This window comes from Anguilla rostrata, chromosome 15, assembly GCF_018555375.3.
Source record: "Anguilla rostrata isolate EN2019 chromosome 15, ASM1855537v3, whole genome shotgun sequence".
Classification (NCBI taxonomy): Eukaryota; Metazoa; Chordata; class Actinopteri; order Anguilliformes; family Anguillidae; genus Anguilla; species Anguilla rostrata.
This window is the reverse complement of record NC_057947.1, coordinates 31,573,684-31,597,180: the sequence shown is the minus strand read 5'-3', so window position 1 is coordinate 31,597,180 and position 23,497 is coordinate 31,573,684. Positions and strand designations below refer to the sequence as shown.

The following is a 23,497-nucleotide window of genomic DNA, read 5'->3' as shown; positions in this document are numbered from 1 at the left end:
GGAGGAGGTTACTGGGTGGGGGTGGGGGGAGGTGGGTACCTCTATGATCTCCGTCTGGGCGTGCTTGGTCCAGAAGGCCTGGGGAGGAGTGGTGCAGCTGACAGAAACAAAACTGTTGGGCTTGCGGTCCAGTGCCGGGGTGACCAGCTCGCTGCAGGCTGGGGGGGGGGCACCACAGACAATTAGGAGATCAATCCAGTGATTAATTACCATAGCACAGTGGCCCACAAGGACCTGGACTCAGAACAGAGTACATCCCACACACTGCTATTGACATTTACACCCAATACTGCTGCACTGTGCTCCCCTTCTGTAGGCACTTATGTGTGACAGTATGTTTACAACAGCGTTGTGTTTATACAAAGACGGTTTTGGGATCTATACTGCGTTTAATCTAACATGAGGAGTCTGGATGAGAGCCAGTCCCTCCCTGTGCTGAAGCCAGAAACCGGCAGAGAACGGGCTCAAACGTTCAGTGATGACTCTTCACACGTTTCGTTTATATGTTCAGTGAAAAGCTTTGACTGACTGCACGTTCTGTAATTAACATCAGCAGTAGAGCCACCATGGGGGGGTGGTGGGGGGGAGGGGGGGGCTGGGGACATACGGCCTACGCTGGGCTTTCGTCCAACCTTGAAGATGCAATTCTGCAAAGTCTGGCCAGCTCTTAATTAATCGTTGGCATGAATCAGCCTTCTGCGAATAAGGGCCTTCCAAGACAGCTCCGGGTGCTTATGGGTAGCAGCGTGCTAATGTAGCAGCATGTGCAGAACTGGCAAAGCAGCCCAGCTGTTCTGCTAATAGGTAACTAATGCAGCGCCCTACGGCTGTTCCTTCCCTGTGGCTGTTCCCTCCCCTTGGCTATTCCTTCCCCGTGGCTGTTCCTTCCCTGTGGCTGTTCCTTCCCTGTGGCTGTTCCCTCCCTGTGGCTGTTCCCTCCCCTTGGCTATTCCTTCCCCGTGGCTGTTCCTTCCATTTGGCTGTTCATTCCCTATAGCTGTTCCCTCCCCTTGGCTATTCTTTCCCTGTGGCTGTTCCTTCCCTATGGCTGTTCCTTCCCTGTGGCTGTTCCTTCACTGTGGCTGTTCCTTCAGTAAGAGAACCTCCTGTCTGACTGATCATGCTGGGAGGCACAGCCGGTCACCTCCCTCAGGGGATCGAAGAGCTTCCCAGTGGTATGGAGGTCACAGTGAATACAGTCAAAACTGGTTTACAGAGAAAATCAGAGGCATTTGAATGCATTTTCAGTTTCAGTTTTATGAAACTGGCTGTTATGACATCTAATATATAGAGTAGAAAAACAGAGGATCCGGGATCCGCGGATTCACTCTGAAAACCTCTCTCCAGAGCACACGCGCGGCGTGCGATCGGGGATCTGAACCGGCAGCGTATGGATCACAGACCCAGGTCCCCAAAAGCCGATTCCACGCCCGCCGCCACCGCCAGACCGTGAGACGGCCCGTGTCAGCACGCTCTTAAATTCCTGAAACGTTTCTGCGTTACCCAAAGGAACCGGTCCTGTTGGGCTGCATTGGTCTCATGGCTGACTCCCCTCCCTCCCTCCCTCCCTCACTCACTCGCTCACTCACTCGCTCACTCGCGTAAAGACACCACGATCGGTGGCGCGGGCCTCGAGCAGGGGAATAAAAAGACGAGTATTTTACAGCCCTGTGTTTAAACACAGGCCACAGGCTCACAGGCTCACAGGCTCACAGGCTCACAGGCACACAGGCCACAGGCTCACAGGCACACAGGCCACAGGCTCACAGGCACACAGGCCACAGGCACACAGGCCACAGGCTCACAGGCACACAGGCCACAGGCTCACAGGCTCACAGGCACACAGGCTCACAGGCTCACAGGCCACAGGCTCACAGGCTAACAGGCTCACAGGCTCACAGGCTCACAGGCTAACAGGCTCACAGGCTCACAGGCTCACAGGCTCACAGGCTGGTGGGCTCACAGGCTGATTGGCTCACAGGCTGGTGGGCATGTGCTGCGTTAGAGCAAACGTAGATCCCACACTGATCCAATATCTCGGCTTAACCAAACCAATTCAAAGTCCGGATATGAACTTGAAATATGAAAAAGGCCCTTCCAAATTAAAACATGCAAAAGAAATGACGTAACACAGCCTAGTCCATGCATCTCCCAGAAGGCATTGCAGCCCACTCCCCCACCTACCTAGGCTAAACTCCAGAACGGGTTCGTCTGGATCCTGGCTGTTTCCTGCAGAAGAGCAGAAAACACAGGAAGCATCACTCACAGCCCCCGAACTCCCCCCACCCCCAACCCTGGAACAGATTCACCCCCCCGCCCCCCCCCACCCCACATCGCCATGGCAGCCGCCGGCTCACCTGCGAGGCTGAGGCCCAGCATCTCGGAGGAGAGGTCGAAGGTGTTGGCGCGGTACACCGACCACGGCCGGTTCCGCGGGCTGCCGCGCTCTCGGGCGGACATGGTGGGGGGCGGGGCCGGGGACGAGGGGGCGGAGTTTCAGTTGACGTCTTTGCGCCCCTTTTCCCTTTGGCCTCTTCCTCCTCTCTCTCTCTCGGGGTTCTGGCAGCCGCGTTCTGTCCTCACAAGCCCCCGCTCACCTGGGATGGGGAGGTGGGGGGAGGGGGGGGCGTGGTCTGGAAGGGACAGAGAGATGGAGGAGAGATGTGAGAAGTCGGCTGGTGTCCACAGAAGATGTCAGAGGACAGCTCATCAACACGACGGCTGTCCCGTTCGCTGTGACACTATGTCCCTGTGGGAAGACCCCAGCAGCACTCTCATACAAAAACACCCCACTGTGACACACAAACCAGCATTAATCTCCTGTAGATTAATGCTCACTATTGCAGTTTCATTTCTCTCACTGTCCGGTTCGCCCCCCCCCCCCCTCTCTCTCCCTCCCTCTGCACCTCTCGCATTGCATGCGTTCCTGCGATCGCATTTCGTGTTTTGGCTGCGGGGGAGCAGCAGACGCGTTGCAGTGATGGCGGTTCCCCGGGGGGCATCGCCCCAGTTTTTGGAAAGGGAATCACACACAGCAGCACAGCCCTTTCCTTCTGCCCCTGAAATCCCCCGGACACCCGCATGACTCATCTTCAGCGCGGGGCGGGGCGAGGGCTTCGTGCCACAGGAAGTGAAAGTGACTGAGGGCAGGGGAGGGGGGGGGCACTTTGATTTATTTCACTTCAGAAGTTGTGGTTCTAGGCTTCCGTTTAAAAAGAAAAAAACATTCAAAAAGAAGCTGAACTTGGATTGTTTATTGCTCTGCGTCATCGAGACGTCCAGCACGCCGTGTTCCGAGCGCTGTGAACACTCGTTCGGGGGGGGGGCCTGGCAGGATGTACCGCGATCTTGGCGCTGGGTTTGACAGGAGGAAGAAAAAAAAAAACGACGACTCTGTTTATGCTGCCTTCAAAGGACCCGCAGGCACTACTGCAGAACGGAACGAAACGGAGCAAAACAGAACTCGCTCCCGGATTGCGGTCATACTCTCATCAGCGCTTACGTCCCTGTGTAAACACGGCTCTTCCGAATGGGCGCGCAAGGCGCGTCTTCTCAATTCGCAAAATTGCGTTGCGATAAGAAGCGGCGGCGGCGGCGGCTGACATCACAGTCTCCGGTGGAGAGCACGCTGCTTGTCTGCGATCTCCGTACTGGTAGCGGCGGTTACCGTGACGACGACGAGCGCTGATAAACAGAAGCGCGCGGAAAGGCTGGAACGCTCGCTCTTAAACGAGACGTTTTCCGGCACTGCTCATCGCTCTTGGTTATTAATGCCCCGCTTCCGAACAGCAGATTACCTCTAAAGAGGAATTCAGGATTCGGACAGGGGAAGAACGAGAGGGGAAGCCAACTTGGATTATTTATGGCAGGAGGGAGGCAAGACCTGCGTCAAATAAAATGACGAAAAAGAAAAATCTATTTTCATGAATATTTACGCAAAATGTCTTCCTCCAAATCGTTGTACGTGACAGGTTAGTTTAGTCATCAGCAGGAGTGTTTTCAAATTTTACAGTCATCAGGACAGAGATACAGAAGTCTTTCAAACGCGTATTTGACCCAGATCTGTTCTGGTTGGCTCACTTAGAACCTCAGGTCAGGTTGGTTTGTCCGATCTGTTTGAATATCTAATGTCCACATCAAACAGAGGTCAGTGTCCAAAATCATAGTGTAAAACATTATTATGTAGGTCTGCAAATTTCATTCTTTGTGTTCTGAATTAAGCCAGTGTTTTCCCTGGTTTAATTCAGAATACTTATGCGATGGCACACTGTTTATAATTAAAACACTATCCCACCACTATCCCATTAACCATTAAAATGCTACAAAATGTCAGTGTAACATTTTAACGGTTACAAACGACCAGCGGTGATCCAGGCCCAGAGGGCAATGTGTTTCTGAGTGTTTGGCCAGGAGACCTCCTTGCTCTAGAGCAGTTAAGGTTAAAATAATGTTATCATTCTCCGTGTGACCCAGGAAGATTCCGGTAAACGCGAGAGGGTTAAAGGTCAAAGGTTAAAGGGCTAGCGCTAGCAGCTCGGCCGCTATCCATACCTCCAAGCCGCCGGCTTCTGCTGACGCCGAGCTGATCGATCGCTTCGGTCTTCCTCTCTGGTCTTTTTTTTACGCTCGCCACCACCTTCCACCTTCTGTAAAACAGAGAGGATTATGGGTAGGCTTATTTATGTAAACCAGGGATCTCCGACTCCAGTCCTGGAGGGCTGCAGTGTCTGCTGTTTTTTTATGTTTCTGACACTTACATGCTTAATATAAATCACAGACAGGTTAAAGGATTGAAAGGAAACCACAGACAATACATCTCTCCGGGACTAGAGTTTTTTTAAAATATTGTACATGAATCAACTGTATGGGATAAGATAAACCACCAGTAGCACTTTAAATAACTGAAAATAAAAGTATCTGAATACTGAAGTGTGAGTCCCTTTCACAGCAAGGAGAACGGCTCAGATTTGTGCTTAAAAGGCTTTGACTAAAACAGGTATTTCCAGAGTTATGATGTTGGCTAATGGAAGCTGAAGCACCCCCCCCCCCACCACTCCAAACCTGTTATTCCCCCATGACCATCAGCCCTAAATATAGCCATTGCAAAGATCACATTATAATGGCCTGCCCATCACTACAGCTTTGATACAGAGATGAAATTCCCTCAATAAGATGACTACCTCCTCACAGAACTACGAATCCCAGGAGAGGGATTACTGGAGGCTGAGAGGGTCTGAATCAGAGTTAGAGAAACACAGCTAATGCGGTTATATTATGTTTATCTTAAAAAAATGCCTTAGGCATTCTAGGAATAATGTTTCATGTGGCTGGAATGACTAATAATCCCCCCCCCCCCCAAAATAAACACGACAGATTTACATTACACCTTTCTAAAGTGTGAAAATACGAACGACGGACTGGGCAGGGCATTCTCTTGCACATAGGCTGAGAGGTATCAGCTGAAAAACGCAGAGTTATGCTGTCCTGCTGAATTTGTGAAGCTCATCTAAAACAGTAAGACACACGGTAGGACAGGGCCAGCGAAAGTTGCCGCCACTGAGCAAAATAGAATGAATCATTATGTAAATGAAGACGACTTGCGTGGATGAAAACAGAAACGTAAAAAGACAACGGATGAGAGCCATTCATGACCAAGAAGCACGTGCTCATCAGGCAGTCCACAGTAGACGGACAGAACACTTGGGACAGCTGGGCTTTGGAGGAGCATAGATCGCCAAGGAGAAACTCTCAAGGCTCACGCTAAAAAAAAAAGGATAATTTCTGAGAGTCCGTCTTTATACTTGGTTCGGTTCGTAACATTCACTTTGGTGCTGAAATTTAATGGAAATGGACAATTTTAAGAACAGTGTACCTGGATATTAGAACACATTTGGACGTCCATAAAAACTGATACGTTCAGGAGGGCCGTCGTTGCACACGGTTACGAGCTCACCCATTGTTTAATTGTGTTGCAGAGAGAATGTAGGACCAATGGGAGGACCCAGTGGGGAACAGTGGCAGTGAAATTACGAGCTTAGCAGAGAGAAACCTGTCAGAGGGACTGAGAGACTGCACCTCTGGCTCACACTGAGCCACTGTGCAGAGGCCCTTATGTTTCACTGACCCCCCCGCCCCCCCAGATCCGGGTCGATCAGCACACGCTACAAAAGCCATAGTACAAACACGTAAAGAGCAGTGGGTTGAGAGAGAGAGAGAGAGAGAGAGAGCAACAGCGCTTTTGAAGAGAAGATGTTCTGCCTCCTCTATTTAAACAGAGGATGCCCCCCTGCCCCTCGGACAGGAACTGTGTGAGGTTCTGCACCATCACATCCTGCAGCTTTACATTACAGGCATTTAGCAGATGCTCTTATCCAGAGCGACTCACACAACATTTTACACAGCATTTTTACATTGCATCCATTTATACAGCTGGATATTTGCTGAAGCAAATGCAGGTTAAGTACCTTGCTCAAGGGTACCAGGGCAGTGTCCTACCTAGAAATCGAACCTGTGACCTTTAGGTCACAAGACCGGTTCCTTACCCATTATACTAAACTGCTGCCCCCAGCTTGCCCCCCCCCCCCCTCCTTGGGCCGGACGGAAGCGCTACTGTTAGCCCGGGCTCTGATCTCGCCGTACTACCGTTGCCGTGGCGAAGAGCGACCGACGCGAGGGTGCGGGCAGGAAGTGCCGAAGGAGCTCGCAACCGATGCCCGTCGCCCCGGCGACATCCCGCTCACGAGCTCGACCCGAGAGGCCCCCCCCCCCGTCCACACGTCAGCCGTTTAAAACCAGCCCTCCATCTGTGCGCGCCACATAAACACCCCGCGGCCTGTTCAGGCTCACAGCGACCCGCTTTACAGCCTGTACCGCGCGCGCGGGGCTCCAGACCTGCGGAGCAAAACCAGCTCTGTGACCAAAAAAGGCCCTGATGAGCATCTTAGCAGCATCTCTGCTCCTCTTCTCTCTTACATCCATCTGAGATTTATTCGTTCACAGTTTCGTTTGCACCGACAGTGATACTTTACTCTTCATAAATGCTAAGTTTGGGACCAAATATAGAACTATTAATGCATTTTGAGTGCTTATTTCACCTGGATCTTATTCTGTTGGAGAATGTTTTGCAGGTCCACACTGCCAGCAATGTGATGTGACAAGGCATTTAGTCACTGATCCTTTAATCCTGATTTTGAGAAAACTGCAAAATTAAGAGACAAGTTGGTGGTAACATTAGTTTCAGACGAATTACGAACGAAGAGACCTCCTGTGAGGACGCTATCAGTTGGCTAAACCTCGGAAAGCAACGCCATTGGCTGACAGGTCCACTGTCTCTTGTTCTGTCAACTTTCAATTAATGAGCTCATCTTGGTGAGGAGACGAGGACCCAAAGGGGTGTCCCTGCTTCTGCCCGACATAAAATTAAGCATTTCAGTGGAGGCAGCTCATGCTAATTACAGCTTTTAACGAGTTTCCCTTGGTGAAAGGATAATTTAATTTTGGCTCAATGCTACTTGATGATTACGTTGGAGAGGGAGAAAATTTAGAAATTTAGAAATCTTAAGAGCTCAAACACTTGTAGTGCTCTTAGGACCCACGAAGAATGGGTTTCCTTCACTTTACTAAGCAAACACAAACCTTTTTTCGTAAGAGAATCGGTGATTTGATGAGGCATGGGTCTGACAGGCCTGTGTTGATTATGAAATTTTATCTGGTATAATATCGAGACACTTTTTGCTGTCTCGGCTGTATATGGTGATTTTTTAAAAAAATGTAATTGACCTTCATTTAATAAGGAAACACCCCACTGAGATCGAAATCTCTTTCGCAAGGGGGAACTCACGTGGGCGAAAAGCCACAGAGAGCACCAGGCTGCCCGAGCTGGTGGATGCTCCTGCGGCAGCGGTTATCCCCAGCCCTGCGGATCTGGTCTGGTTTGGTGGCGCGGTCGATTCTCAGGTGGTTTTCTTGGGATTCGTCATGTTTACCCTCGCTGACCTTTGCCTTTCTCAGACAAACTCGGCGCATTCCCTCCCTCTGGATTTCTGGGCTCTCCTCTTGTCATTTTGGCGGGAAACCCAAAGTGAGGCCAGATGGGCGAAGTAGTGTGAGGTTTTGCAATCTGGTTTTTTGGACTATGCCTATTGCCACAGTAAGGCTGTGTGTGTGTCAGTACATTCCAAAGGGTGTGTGTGTGTGTGTGTGTGTGTGTGTGCGTCACACGCTCCTGTTAACGATGTCTCCGCTCTCACAGCAGTGCAGTGTTAATTAACACTCTGATCTAAATCTGTCCAAGGAGCGAAAGCAACGGAAGACACAAACACACATTTGGGCTCGTTCGAAAATTTTAGAGAAAAACAGAAAAAAGTAATTAAAAAAAAAAAAAACAGCAACTATGAGACAGGTCGTGGAATCAAATGACAATATATATTAATTGTCCTCAGTTCACATAAGTGTGATTACCAAAGTAAATGACCATCGGCACAGCCCCAGAATGTGAGCTAAGCTTCGTGTCTCTCTGTCTGTTTCCACTCTGGTCTCTGGCCCCTGCAGTGAGGCGAACCTCTCACACCGCTGACCGTAAAAGGGCAAATACAGCTTTTCTGCTGATGTTTGGCAGGTCGTCAGTTCCACACCGAAAGACTCAAAAACACCCCTGCTCCTCCACACACACACATACACTCTCACACACACTCACACACAGAGAAACACACACACACACACCCGCTCTCACACACAAGCAGACACAGACATGCACAGACACACACACAGATGTGCACAGATGTACACACGCAAATACAGGCACACATGGACATACACACACACAGATGTGCACAGACATACATACACACACACCCAGAGGCACACACACACACTCACACACACACATACACTCTCACACACACTCACACACAGAAAAACACACACACACTCTCACACACACACACTCACACACTCTCACACACACACACAGATGTGCACAGACATACATACACACACACCCAGAGGCACACACACACACTCACACACACACATACACTCTCACACACACTCACACACAGAAAAACACACACACACACACACACACACACTCACTCTCACACACATACACTCTCACACACACTCACACACAGAAAAACACACACACACACACTCTCACACACACACAAACACACACACACACACACACTCTCACACACACACACTCTCTCACACATACACAGACACACACACACACTCTCAGACACACACACACTCACACACACACACGCTGATTTCTCAGAGCTGAAATGAAATCCAGGCTAAGGCTAATGGGCGCGTGGTGCTCTTCCTCCATCGCTCGCCCTTCTCCCCTCGTCTCCCGGCATAAACTGGGCCCTTATAAACCACAGGCTCTATAAACACCCGTCCACCCCAGCGCCAGAGCCTGCAACCACCTCCACATGCGAAACCAACGCCGCCAGCCCACACACCTGGCTTTAAATAAACCTGCGAAACCGCTAATGAACTCCATACATATTCAAACTCAAACATTTCAGTTATATTTGTGTTTTCTACAGGCCTTTTGCTCGCCTCTCTCTCTATGAAAACACATGTTTTGGTCTTTTGCGTGATTCAGTAAAAAACTGAAGAAAAGAAAATTGAAGGAAGCAGCAAATTAGTGTCAGGATTGACAAATTCTAAATGAGCCACGTATGGTTTTATCAGTGCAGGAGATAATCAGTCATGGACACTCGCAACATCTCAGCGCGTGACTGAGAAAGAGAGATGGAAAATGAGAGAGAGAGAGATATCGCGCTGAGTTTCTCACTTTCGACTCCTCTGACAGATGCGCCAGACGCGTTTCAGAGGTGTGTGCGTACGCAGCGAGCCGCGGCTGCCCGGGGGCGTACGCATCAGCGCTGCGTTCTCTGCGGAACGGCGGTGTTCCGATGGCGACGTGACCCTCAAAAGCACAGCCTCTGCCCCTGACCCAACGCCGTCCGCTTTTCCTTTTTTTCTCTCTCTCTTTCTCCTCTCTTTTTCGCTCTGTCTGCGTAGGAGCCAGCATGGCTGTCCCGAGTGCTCATCGTCAAGTTCGGGGGTTTTTTTTTTTTTGCGCGACAGAAAACGCGGCGTTAACTTCAAAGGCCGCTATTGTTCGGGTGGTGGGGGTGGGGGGGGGGGGGGGGGGGATGTCATCTGAACTCTGTTTAAAACGGAAACGAGCCCCCTGAAGAGGCGAAGGAAGGAAGGAAGGCGCGCGGCTTTTCGGCTTCCTGTCCCTTTAAGACGTGCCCGCCGTTTCCACGGCAGCCGCCGCGCCGCCGCGCTTCTATTTGCAGCGCCGCTCCGCCGCGGAGGCGCTCCAGATGGCGGCTAACGCGGAGGAGCCGATCAGCGAAGCAGCGGACTTCAGCCTCCCTCTTTTCATACAGAGAGAGAGGGGGGGAGGGAGGGATGGGGGGCGATGGGGGGATGGGGGAGGGGGGATGGGGCAATGTATTCGATGCTGGAGAGGGCAATATTTCATTTCACGAGGGGAATATTCCCTCGGCAAGAGGGGCCCCCATATAAATATGATACCATGGCGGTACTTCCGAGAGCGTCGCACCCCTTCATATGAAACATGCAGTGAACCCCCAAGTACTGCTCCCACACCACCCCACCCGCCACGCCCCCAGCACACGACAGACACACACACACACAGCACACACACAACACAACACGACAGCACAGCAGACACACACACACACACACACACACACAGCACAACACAGACACGCAGACACACACACACAGACACACAAGCACGCAGACACACCACAGACACGCACGCACACAGACACAGACACAGACACACACACACAGGCACGCGCACACACAGACACACAGTCCGACCTCTGCGCCATGGTCTGAGGAGAAAGCCAACCATGTGACCATATGGTAGAGTTTCCTGTGTGGTTCGTGCTTAGGAGGCTTCCACATTTTAGAGCATGTGTCTCATCATGCAGAAGACCATCATTAATAATGCACTACATCAAATGGCACCAATTATATACGCATGTACAACATGTATGCGTCTATGTCTGCGTGCGTGCGTGGATGCACTGTATTGTGAAACAGGACAATTCAAGTACAAGACGATGATTCACGATGATAAGGCAATGGTTAACTACAGGCCAGACTGCAACTGATGCTTTTCTCAAACAGAAAAGCTCTTTAAAAATCTCCACAGACCAGGCGGTCCTTTAAATGAGACGCGCTTCTTTGAACGCGTAACATTTCTTTTCCCGCTCATCTACTGAAAATAAGGAGTGTTGAGGCTGGTTTCCATGGCAGCACCGCCATTCCCTGAACGGTGTACGCACCACGCTCCTCGAAGCGTCAAAAAGGGGGGCAAACGACCGAGAGGGAGTACTTTTACAGAGCAGCTGAGGTGGCAAAAAACGCCATCCAGCGAATGGACCAGCTGTGGCGCAGAGACCGTACTGCAGCCGGCTCTGACAGACGTCATATCAGAGATCCTGCTCTCAAAGTGGGTACAAATATGAACTAATGAACTACTCCAGCATCCCACTTGTGACTTTTCTCCGTAGTTTTTTTATTATTATTTTGCAACAACAAAAATCTTTGTTTTGGCTGAGCTCACCCTTTTCATGAACATAAACTAGTGAAAACATTAACCTTTGTTATAATACAGTAGTCTGCCGTTTGTAGATGTATTTCGTGGTACACCAGGTAATTAGGACAAAGTCACCACTACAATGATGGTAATGGTAATGATGATAATGATGATGATTATTATTATGTAAGTAGCACTACTGATTATTCAACTGCAGTAGGGTCTAGCCCTTTGAAGCATAATGGAGATTCACACAGTAAAAGGTTTCTGTGTGTCCGGCGTCCTCTAATCCAAGGGCAAAGGTCAAAGTGCATTGGTGGCAGTGATGCATGGATCAGTCGGGAGGGTTCCGCTGCTCGTTCGCAGTCAGGGGTCGGTAGGTTCCTGGGTGAACAGGAAGTGAAAGCGACCCAAAGGCCACGCGGTGCTGTTTAGCAGCCGTAGAGCAGCATAGGCCAGTTCATGGAGCGGTGCACAGAGCAGCACAGAGCAGCACAGAGCGGAGCGAGCAGCACAGAGCAGCACAGAGCAGCACAGAGCAGCACGGCGTGGGAGAGCGGCACAGAGCGGCACAGAGCAGCACAGAGCGGCACACACCGCTAACCCCGCAGCAGCACAGAGCGGCACAGAGCAGCACAGAGCAGCACGGTGTGGGAGCGAGCAGCACAGAGCAGCACGGCGTGGGAGCGAGCGGCACAGAGCGGCACAGAGCAGCACAGAGCGGAGCGAGCAGCACAGAGCAGCACAGAGCGGAGCGAGCAGCACAGAGCAGCACAGAGCAGCACAGAGCGGCACAGAGCAGCACGGCGTGGGAGCGAGCAGCACAAAGCGGAGCGAGCAGCACAGAGCAGCACAGAGCAGCACAGCGTGGGAGCGAGCAGCACAGAGCAGCACAGAGCAGCACAGAGCGGAGCGAGCGGCACAGAGCAGCACAGAGCGGAGCGAGCAGCACAGAGCGGAGCGAGCAGCACAGCGTGGGAGCGAGCAGCAGCGAGCAGCACAGAGCGGCACAGAGCAGCACAGAGTGGAGCGAGCAGCACAGAGCGGAGCGAGCAGCACAGCGTGGGAGCGAGCAGCACAGTGCAGCACAGAGCAGCACGGAGCAGCACGGCGTGGGAGCGAGCGGCGGGGGCTTCCCCCAGCCTCCCCAGCGAGGGCACGGTGCCATAAGACGGAAGTGGGCTGACGCGCTAGCGTAAGCATCCGCTCCGAGCACACAGGAAGCGGACGGCTCGGCTGAAAGCAGCCCCAGCTCTCACTCTGCACCACTGTGCACGAGTGCCCCCGTGTCTAAACAGCCATCTTATAACACAGCAAATAACACCACTTCAACTTGAAATGTTTTTGCGACAGGACTGCCTAGTTCCAGTTTGATACCTGTTGAGGAAATCTTGTTGAGTGACAGTGCAACGTGTAAGTATTTGGACAGTGACACTATTTTTGTTATTTTGGCTCTGTACTCCAGCACACTGGATTTGAAATGAAACGACGAAGTGCAGACCATCAGCTTTAATTCAAGGGTATTTACATCCATATTCATTAGTCCATGTAGGATATAGAGCCCTTTTTATGCATATATATAGTCCTCCCATTTTTGTGGATCAGAAGTGATTGGACAAATTAACATCATCTCAAAGATGTACTATACAGGATTTTTACCTTTTGTTTTCATAAAATAACCACGCTCAGTCATATATATAATGCACTGGCAATGTCTGCCTTGTCTGCACATTTGCCGAATCTGTGCCCCTTCTACCTGTATTTCTTCTTTTAAGATGTCTTCAGGACGCTTCTGGGTGCGGTGGAGAGGTCATGTGTGGGATCAGGTTTCAGCAGAGCGTTTGTAGCTAGCTAGCAGAGAAGAAGCAGCGCACAAACAGCGAAGCTGTCTGCCCATAAGAGTTTGTTCCAGAACTACAGTTTTTTTCACCTTCGTTTGAGCAGAAACTCACAACATGGCCGTTCTGTTCTTGAGGCTTGCCAGCGGTTTGTGTCTAGCAGTGAACCTTCTGTGGTTATGCTGGTGTATTGGTCTTCCCTTTGTTATGTCAGTCTTTGACACATCTATGCCTACACCCTGGAGACCGATCTATTTGACAGCTGAAAAGGGTTTTCCCTTTACAACTAAAAGTGTTCTGTGGTCATCCACTGCAGTGGTCGTCCGTGGTCTACCGGGTTGTTCCTCATTGCTGAGCTCACCAGTGCATGCGTGCTCCTTAACCATGTGCCAAACAGTTGATTTTGACAAACCCAATTTATAGATCCGTTTATTCTGAATTATTTAGCCGGCTTTACTGCCATCGACACTTCTTTGGTCCTCATGCTGACAGGCAAGAGCGGCCGACTCCAAATTCCCTCGATTCAGCTCTAGACCTTTTCTTTTTTTTTTTTTTTTTACCTTTCTTGTGCAAGAACTAATGATGCAATAGCACACACCTGGCCACGGAACAGCTGGGCAGCCAAGTGCCGAATTACTCTCGGTCCCCAAAAGTGGGGGGACTATATATAAAAAGGTTAAAGGTAACCTTTATTATCCCCAAGGGGCAGTCTGTTGCACAGCCAGCAGTAAATACAAACATCATCGACAATCAACACACAAACAATTCACACAAAAACATAGAATTACATAATATTGTTCAAAAGGCCAATAGCAGCAGTGAACAAATGAGTACTTAAATCTATTTGTCCTGCATCTTGGCAGATTATATCTGCGACCAGAGGGCTGCAATTCCTACGTGGTTCGTCCTGATATGGATGTAAATATATGCAAATTGAAGCTGACAGCCTGCTCTTTAAGTTCATATTTCTGTATTGTTTCATTTCAAATCCAATGTGCTGGTGCACAGAGCGAAAATAACGAAATTGCGTCACTATCCAAATACTTACAGACTTGCACTGTAAATGTTGAGAAATGAAAAAGGTTGCAAAATCAGTAAGTCTCAAACACATGTTCATGACGCTTATGACTGTGCTATGTAGGACTCCTGGGCACTTGTGTAATGTAGGGCTACTGAAAGTGTTGTGAATTTCAAGTGCTGAGGAAATGAATTGAGGGTGTTTCCCAAAAAATGACAAAAAAGAAGAAGAAGAAAAGTAAAAAAACAAACATATATTTCAGGGCCACGGGAGTTTCAGACTGTGTTTTGTGAAGACAGAGCGATGTTGTCTACAAAGTGTAAAAGAGCAGAGAATACCAAACAAGCAGAACTCACACCTTCTCTACCGCAGTGTTAATCAGCATCAGAGCACTTCTTGCTTCCGCTGAAAACGCTATGATGCTCAGATCCAAGCGTCTCAGAGCTCCTGCTAGAGGTTCACTGGGTGTTATCTCCTCCACTTGATTGAACACCTGCAGTCTTCCTTCACCAGCTGTACAAGAAACACGCTCTCCACCCCACTGCCAGCAGGACTCCGCCCCTCTGCCCACAGGACTCCGCCCCTCTGCCTGCACGACTCCGCCCCTCTGCCCGCAGGACTCCGCCCCTCTGCCCGCAGGACTCCGCCCCTCTGCCCACAGGACTCCGCCCCTCTGCCTGCACGACTCCGCCCCTCTGCCCGCAGGACTCCGCCCCTCTGCCCGCAGGACTCCGCCCCTCTGCCTGCACGACTCCGCCCCTCTGCCCGCAGGACTCCGCCCCTCTGCCTGCACGACTCCGCCCCTCTGCCGACAGGACTCCGCCCCTCTGCCCGCATGACTCCGCCCCTCTGCCCGTGGGACACCGCCCCCAGTCCCCTCCCCCCTTCAGCCTGCAGGACCGGCGGAGACGACAGCACCAACGTCTCTCTAATAGGGAGACCAGGAAGAGTACAGCCAGAACAAAATGCTCGTACTGAAAACCCGCCCTGGATCTGATCTTACACACGTGGATTCTGGATAATCACGTTACTGCACATTCAATAGGCAGAGGCAAGATTACAGGACCCTTTACAGGAACCAGACACCGGCTGTGAACAATAGTGCAGTTCAGTCGAAGGGATGTGAACAATTTGTTGATTTGTAGATTGTCAGATGCAAGCACAGATGTTGAATGAAATCATCAAAAATCTTTTTTTAATTCTCAAACCGTTCAAAATAAAAGTTTGCCTAATGTTAAGTAGGTTACTATTCTAAATGAGTGATAGAGGGGGTGGACGGGACTTGTTATCATTCACTTTGCTTACCGTCAGTTGAAAAGATGGCCAGCTTGCAAAAGTGTGCCGTGTGGAACGATATTGAATAGCTCAATGAAAATACTGTTTAGTGCTAAATATATCCTGCCAAATTCGCATACATGTCGACATGTCCCTCGCTGTGAAAAAGTATTTGCCTTCATTACTGCATATCCGTCATGCTGAATGGTTTCCGATCTTTAGACACGATGTAATATTGAACAAGGGGAACCAGAGTAAACACAAAAGTAATATTTCATTTATTTAATGAAAGAAGTTATCAAACACCCACACCAGGAAGGAGGCAAATACTTTTTCACCACACTGTATGACGTCAAGCCACCTAAGAACCAATGGGATCACAGCAAACAAGCACCCAACTTCGTAGTGAGACCTTGTCAGTCTGGCAGCTGTCCAGCTGAGACCAAAACCGATTTACTTAAAATGGTAACAAAAGACTCGCTTCCCATAAGCACGGTCGAGGGCGAAGGGTTTCGGTACCTCTTACACGCCTATATATACACCTGTGCGACACAGGCTACTGCTGCTAAAACCATCGCAGCTCGACTCGAACGCAACGAAACAGCCACCCCTCTCCATAGGCAACCGTTCTAGCCAAGTCCGACAACGCTGCGATAGCCATCTATGGGCCAACGGCACTCTCACGTGAAGGCAACTCGCCACTTCATTGAAGACCTGTGCAGTGTGCGAAGAAGCGTACGATCACTCTGGCAAAATTACCCCAATGACTATTTTTTAAAATTTTGAATCTAGTTTTAATCTCGTGATCTGCACTGATTGGAGTATTGGTGTGTTTTTATTAGCTGTACCCTAAAACAGACGACTAGCTGGTAGCCGGTAATCGACAGCAACTTGTCGATGGTGGTAAATGTGCGTCGCACACATCCCAGCTGCAGTCCTTCCTCATCTGAACGCTGGCTAAACGTTCCTCACTCTCAGCGTTGTCCAAAAAACACGCCCATCCTCTCCCTGTTCTCTACTGACCGGACCACCGCCTCGTCTCTCCATCACCATGGCGACCCCCACATCCTCGCTCGCCACCGCCTCCCTGCCCCCCCCCCCCAACCCTATCCTGTTACCATAGCACCCACGCCAAAGCGAGGCTCCATGACCAGCAGAGATAGAGAGGGACCTGGGCGAGCCGCGCGGCAGGACTGGCTAGCCCCTCCCAAAGCACAGTTCTGTGCGTGCAGTGTGTGTGTGCGTGTGTGTGTGTGTGTGTGCGCTACACTATCAGCAGAAAACTCACATTTAAAGAGGTCTGAGACCAGTCTCTCCCCCTACATCACACCGGCATTTAGATGCTTTTATCCAGTGAAAGTGAAATGCACATCTCATGTTTTACACACAAACAAAAAGGGGAAATATTATTCTGTCACAACAGCCATCAAACTGCTTTTGCTTCTATTAACATGAATAGTACTGTGCTGCTTTCATCTGCTCCTGCCAGTGAACACTGCCATGTAGGCTAATTCACGCCAATTAAACTGAACTGAACCGGATAGTGAGAGTACAGAGAGTAGAGAAAGAGAGAGAGAGAGAGAGAGAGAGAGATGGAGAGAGGGAACTCTGTACTTCTGGAGCTTGAAGAGCAGCAGGATGCTGGGAGAGCACCATGCAGAGTCATATGTGTACAGCAGAGACACCCCCCCCCACACACACACACACACACACACACCTACCCACTCCGACTGACAGCCTCCCGTCCCTGTACCTTCACACACACGTGATTCCCAGCATGCACCCTGTTTCGCAGCGTGGGAGGGCTCTCATTAAGGCCGGTACGCGCAGGTGCACAGCCAGAGCGGGCTTCAGATGATCACATTTGATCCGCTGAGACACGAACCCCCTCCCCCGTGGACCCGCTGCGGTTCGTACAGCCAGCGTCCCGCAGAGCCCCCCAATCAGGGGGGACCCAGAACACGCGCTTCCACTGAGAGGCTTCCTGAGAGTCCCACAGCACGTGTCTGCCACACACGCCGCCAGTCAACACACAGCTCTGCGCGGCAGAGCGCTACGATTGGTTATAAAAATCCACGGATTCTGTCACCAAGCAACGTGATGGCTCCACCCAGTCGGGGGTTCGCGACTGTAAACCACAGGCTTTTTGTTCCAACCGCTGGACTCTGGCTCAACAACCAGTGCTGGTTCATGCCAGACCACAGTCAAATGTTTTCACCAAGATTACACGAGCAGTCTGCAGGTGCGGCTCAAAAGTCTATTGTGAAAGTTCGGTCAAAATAAATGACTAATAAACTCATTTAGAGCAGAAGTGGGAATGACCGCCTGACACAGACAGGGCCCTCATTGTTGCTCTTCCTGGAACGGAAGTTAGGAGGAACCTCACTGAGGTTCAGAGCGGACTGGAGTGGCCGCGTGCGCGGATCGGTCTTCAGAGACCAGGTCCCGTCCCACCCACCCGCAGACCCTTCCGTTTGGGGGCTCCTTACGAGCCCCGGCCATGGGCTCCACCCTCCCGAGCTCACCAACCTTAGTTTGTACTTGTTGTTGTTTGCTGAACAGGTTACTCTACAGGGTTGGAGTCCTGATCTATGTGGTCACTTCTGGCACTACGATCTTTACTTCACTCTAGTGTGTTTCTTTTGCACCTCTGCACCTTGAACTGATGTGCTTGTTGTACGTCGCTCTGGATAAGAGCGTCTGCTAAATGCCTGTAATGTAATGTAACCTGCATGCTAATCATACATAATTCACCGTAGTTACGCAGACCGGTGGGGCATGCAGAGGGGGGCAGTTCAGCCGTGATCACCGGATTTCATCCGCAGGAATCGCAGACAAGGGCGGGGAAGAGGACGCTAAATCTTCGTATGAGGTCACAGTCGATCTGAGGCTACTCTGCACAAACTCAATCGAGAAAAATGTGCAATTTTTTGACGTTTGAAAAGTGTTTCAAATGTGTGCGAGCAAGCACTGGATTTGCAGGACTGTTTTTCATGGCTACGTGCTCAGGAGCCTGAGCTGGCTAACAGGCTAGTGGGCTAATGCGTGGGTGAGAGGGAGTCTACACACACACACACACACACATCGTAGCCTGTGTGTTTTTCAGCGTGAGTGACTTTCTGTTTTAATTACTGGATGATCACATGCATGCAATGTTACAGGCATGGACTTCCCCCTTTAACGCTCCGGGACCCACTCTAGTGTTGGGGAACTAGCGCAGTTAAGAGAGCCAGACATCTCCAGGAGGATCGCGTACTCCAGTCCTGGAAGGTCCCCCGTGTCTCTGGGTTTCTGTGGGGTTCCTTTCGGTCCGTCACCAAGGTTGGCCTCAGAAACAAGGGGTTTGCTCATTTAAGTGCATTTTGAGACCCCTGGTTCAAAGAAAGGCTTTCTCATTTGGATTTTTTTACCCATACCTGTGTTCTTCTTCTTTTGTGCCTCAAAAGTATAAACGGCAGGCGTTCTGCTAAAAATTAAAACCCCGAAAAATCCACTGAGACTGAATGGAAACCCGTCAGTGCGTTAAATGTAAAAAAAAACATAATTAGTCACGCAGCTGCCAAGATGATTACAGTTTTCTTGGAAGCACAAAAAGAGCCCGTTGACAAACTGTCAGGGTGACAGCCGGCTCTTCCGTCTGAGCCACTGCTGAGGGAAACAGGCGACGCCAGTTACCCCCGATTCAGGCTCTTTATCTCTTTAAACACATCACACCGCTGCCTCGGGGAAGATCAAGAGGAGTTACCAGCTCCGTCATTCAGTGCCGCGCTGCCTAATTGGTTAGCTTAACGGCACTGCAAGCTCATATCACTGGCCCTAGGCGGCCTATTGTAAGCCTCGAATAAACCAAGACACATTGCTGGAGCCACAGGTGAGAAATGCACTAAGTGCACATTAATGACACAACACCTGGTGAAAGCACTATAGAGACCTATGCATGAGCAGCAGGTTCGGATTTGTGTCCAGGGTGATAAAGATTTGACTGTGGCTGCTGTCAGAATAACACAATGACTAAGTTCCTAGGCTGATGAAGTGAAAGACAGCCAAAAAAATTAAAAAAAAGATTTATGCAGTTAGCAAAACACGACTCAGCCTCCTGTATGTCTTACAGCAACCCTCTAAGACGTGAAGCCCCTGTGTCCAAATTTTCCTGGCCCCAGTGAATCGCTGCTATGCAGGAATTCATGTGGCTGCTGTGTTTGGTACTACTTTTCAGTCTGGACCTGAGCCTGGCGTCTGCTGGAGCGGATCACAGAACACTGGACCCAGCACAGTACAGCCAGCCACTGACAAACCCGGTATGTACCGAACTACATCTCCCATGTTACCCCAGTGTAACGCACTGTTACAGAACTGCGTGCTTCTCCAAGCTGGGGATAGCAACCCAAGAGCCGGAATGGTTCCACGTGATTACCTGGCTCTTACTTGGTTTTGCAGTGGTAGCGTACTGTTTACATTACTCATTCAGTTAAGCGGTTTGATTTAACAGAATGAGATATCTTCAGGGACCAGTGTCTCCTTGGTTGCCATATGCACAGGGTGTGTGTGTGTGTGTGTGTGTGTGTGTGTGTGTGTGTGTGCCCCACTGAACCACCCCAAGGACCTTTAAAACATGCCATGATTCATTTTGTCAGTGTCTGGCAGTGGTTTGGTTATGACTATAAATCATTTCCACGCAGCCTGGAACTTAGGTGTGAAAACCCTCTGACCATGAACTTCACTGTGAGAAGTGTGTTAAGGTGCTAAGAGATAGCGATCGCGTGTCTCGCTTTCAGAGCTTGGTGCCCTCCTGTCCTCATCCCTACGCTGTGAGGTCATCGCCCAGTATCCTCCTATAGCCGGCTGGCATTCCCAGCACTGTCCTTCTGACAGGCTGGACGGGAAGCCAAGGAGTCGGCATCACAAGCACCTGGCCAGGGGTGGGCAAATCCCGGTCCTGGAGGGCTGGTGCATACACAGGTTTTTGTTTCCACCAATTACACTCGCTAAATATCTGTGCGCTCCAACACCGGGTCAGTCATAGGTTAGATCACAGTGAGACGTTTCGTCTGGGGACTCAAGAACGGTCAGTCTCTGGCAGCCATTCAGGCGCTTATGAAGAAATGTCGCGAAAGTAATGAAGTAATGAAGGCCAGAAGTTGGCGTGAAAACCAAAAAACGGACACAGCCCTCGTTGCCCACCTCTGCACTAGACAATGCTGCTGGCGTTCCAGGGCAAGGATAAGGCACACATCTGGGGTGGGGGGGGGAATAACAGAGGCCGGTTTTGTTCTCGACAGAGACAATAACAGTCCTTTCACAGGACTGGCCCAGACACGATGATGGGCTCTCTCTTGAGCTTGAAGATGAAGCAGACCAGTGTCCTGCTCTCCAAATAATAATATTAAAGAGACAGTTTACATTGAGTCAAGAGTTTACACTGAGCCAAGTCTAGCAGCTGATGTCATCTTGACAAAACGCAGGCATGAAAGCTGGACGGTGGAGTAGGCTATAGTGTCTGTCTGGTTCACTCAGCATCACTTAAGTACAGAGTCATGCTTGGCAGCTGATGGACTAGGCACGAACAGGCCTCGTGCAGTGGGTAGTAGTAAACATAAGTGAACTTCGTTTTACAACGTTCTGGCAATGATCATAAAGATAGCTCAAGCAGTCGCAGTGTCCGTTCGCATATTGGCTGAGACCGTAGAGAATTTCATAAACAAGTTTACATAACAGTTTACATACTGACATTTGCTTGCAATTTATTGTGCTCCTCTACAATGCAGTACACAGACAATGCGCTATAAAATGCAAGGAAGCGTGCTGTGCCTAGCTAGACTAGAACAGCGTTTCTGTCTGTTTTTCATCGACAGTGCAATCAACGGCATCATTTGCCAAACACGATAATGATATCGGTGTACCCATGAAATACTCGGCCTGCTGCCATCAATGTCAACACTCTGGGTCAATCACTGACACCAACAGACGGCAAATATTATAAGGAACACACTAAAAAATAATGTAAGCTTGATAACATGTGTGCCATCTTACAGCATGTACTGTTCCACGGACATCTTGTCCATAAACTGGCTGACATGCTGGTCACCAGTCGGCACCCTGAGCCGACCAGAGGAGGATGGGTTTCCCCCTTGAGCCTGGCTCCTTCCAAGGTTTCTCCCCATCTGCCACAGGGAGTTTTTCCTTGCCACTGTTGCCTTAGGCTTGCTCCTGTGGGGGTTTAGGCTAGGGTTGTCTGTAAAGCGTATTGTGACAACTGTTGTAAAATACGCTATACAAATAAAATTTGATTGATTGATTTGATTGACATTCGCTTAGGAGTCAGCAACGTTGCCTGATTTAGTTTGGGGACATTACTGAAGTTGACGTCAGCAAAAAGCGTGAATATTAGATAGGAAGTAAAACTTGCTTATGTTGTAATGATGCAACCACTGAGTTCGAGTTCACCTACCGACCCCAAAATGTCATATTTTATAGTTACAGCAGTGAATATATACAGTATGAGTGACAACTCAAAATATGAATTCAGGACAGTTCTTAGACGTATGCATCCCGTAAAAACGATGCGACTGAAATACTTAACCTTGCACAACAGGATCATTTGAATTTGGCTAACGCGTCAGCTTCCTAGCAAATGGTAGCAGTTGAAACCAAAGCCTTCCGTTAACGTTCGTGTTAAAATATCCAGTGACATCCAGTTGGCCATTGTCATAATTAGCCATCTTACCCATCTACGAGATCTATATAAACATCTGGTCGACTACAATTCCACATCACAGAAAATATAGTGTTCCTATAAAACGTCTGTAGACGTGCATTTCCTTGTCCATCTCCAAAGAGGATGGACAAAATACGTCCTGTTTTCTTTCATCATTTCGTCGCTGGGACTATCTCAGATATGTTAAGAAGTAGCTCTATAGACCGTTATGACTGAGATTGGTACCCAACCGTGTATACAGCAAGCTGTGAGCTGTTCTTCAATCGCGCTATCAACCATATGCATTAATACTAGCTATAACATAGCTATCTCTCTTTCGATAGAAACTTGACGTTAGCTAACACTACCAGCACTGCAGTTGTTCAATACCATTCCAGATCTGAATGGTTTCTGATATAATTCGCAGGCTAGCTGCTACAGTAAACAACGCTAGCTAGCTAATAATAATGAGCCGTCTGCTTCTGAGATCCAGACATGGTGCAATAACGACTACAGCAAGACGTAGTTAGACTTAAATACACTTACATTTCTACGAACCACGGTGACGATCCATGGGTAACTTTAGCTGAAAGCACGGCGTATTGCTTTCAATTTCGAACCATATGTCCTCTATTTCTTAGTCTCGTTCATCTCTGCAGTAACAGTTAACTGGCTCGCCCAGCCTTTCCGTGACACATTTTGACGTAAGAATGCGGTGGCTGGATCCTCCCCTTCCCTTCAGACCAGCACTCCGCGCTGCAATCACACCTGCTTCCGCGTCCCTTTGTGTAGTAGTAATACCGCAGGAAAATAGCACCGACTTGTGCCCGATTCTCAATAAGGCGTTGCAACTACATTACTTTCAACAGAAAGCAAATTTCTGCTACTTGGAATTGATGGCATGTCCCAAACAACAACTAATGTATTTGCTGCAAGGCAAATGCAACAGTAAGGTTGAATTAGGCTACGCTTTAGGAGTTGCGGTTTTTTTTTTCTCAATCAAACCCGTCTGTTGAGTAATGTTGAGTCAAGGAACGGATTCCCAAGAATTAGATTGTTCTGCGACCAAA

At 49.7% G+C, this 23,497-nt stretch overlaps 1 protein-coding gene across 1 annotated transcript in view; it reads right to left on the bottom strand.

Moving 5' to 3' along the window:
- inpp4aa (inositol polyphosphate-4-phosphatase type I Aa) overlaps window positions 1-23,155 on the bottom strand; it is a 52,306-nt gene extending 29,151 nt beyond the window's left edge. The window contains exons 1-5 of the mRNA XM_064311922.1: window positions 22,974-23,155; window positions 4,552-4,646; window positions 2,358-2,633; window positions 2,185-2,229; window positions 40-158 (exon numbers count right to left, since the gene is read on the bottom strand). Coding sequence (XP_064167992.1) covers window positions 40-158; window positions 2,185-2,229; window positions 2,358-2,460 — 267 coding nt within the window. The 5' untranslated portion in view covers window positions 2,461-2,633; window positions 4,552-4,646; window positions 22,974-23,155. The remainder of the gene's footprint in view (window positions 1-39; window positions 159-2,184; window positions 2,230-2,357; window positions 2,634-4,551; window positions 4,647-22,973) is intronic.
- Window positions 23,156-23,497: the final 342 nt, after the last annotated feature.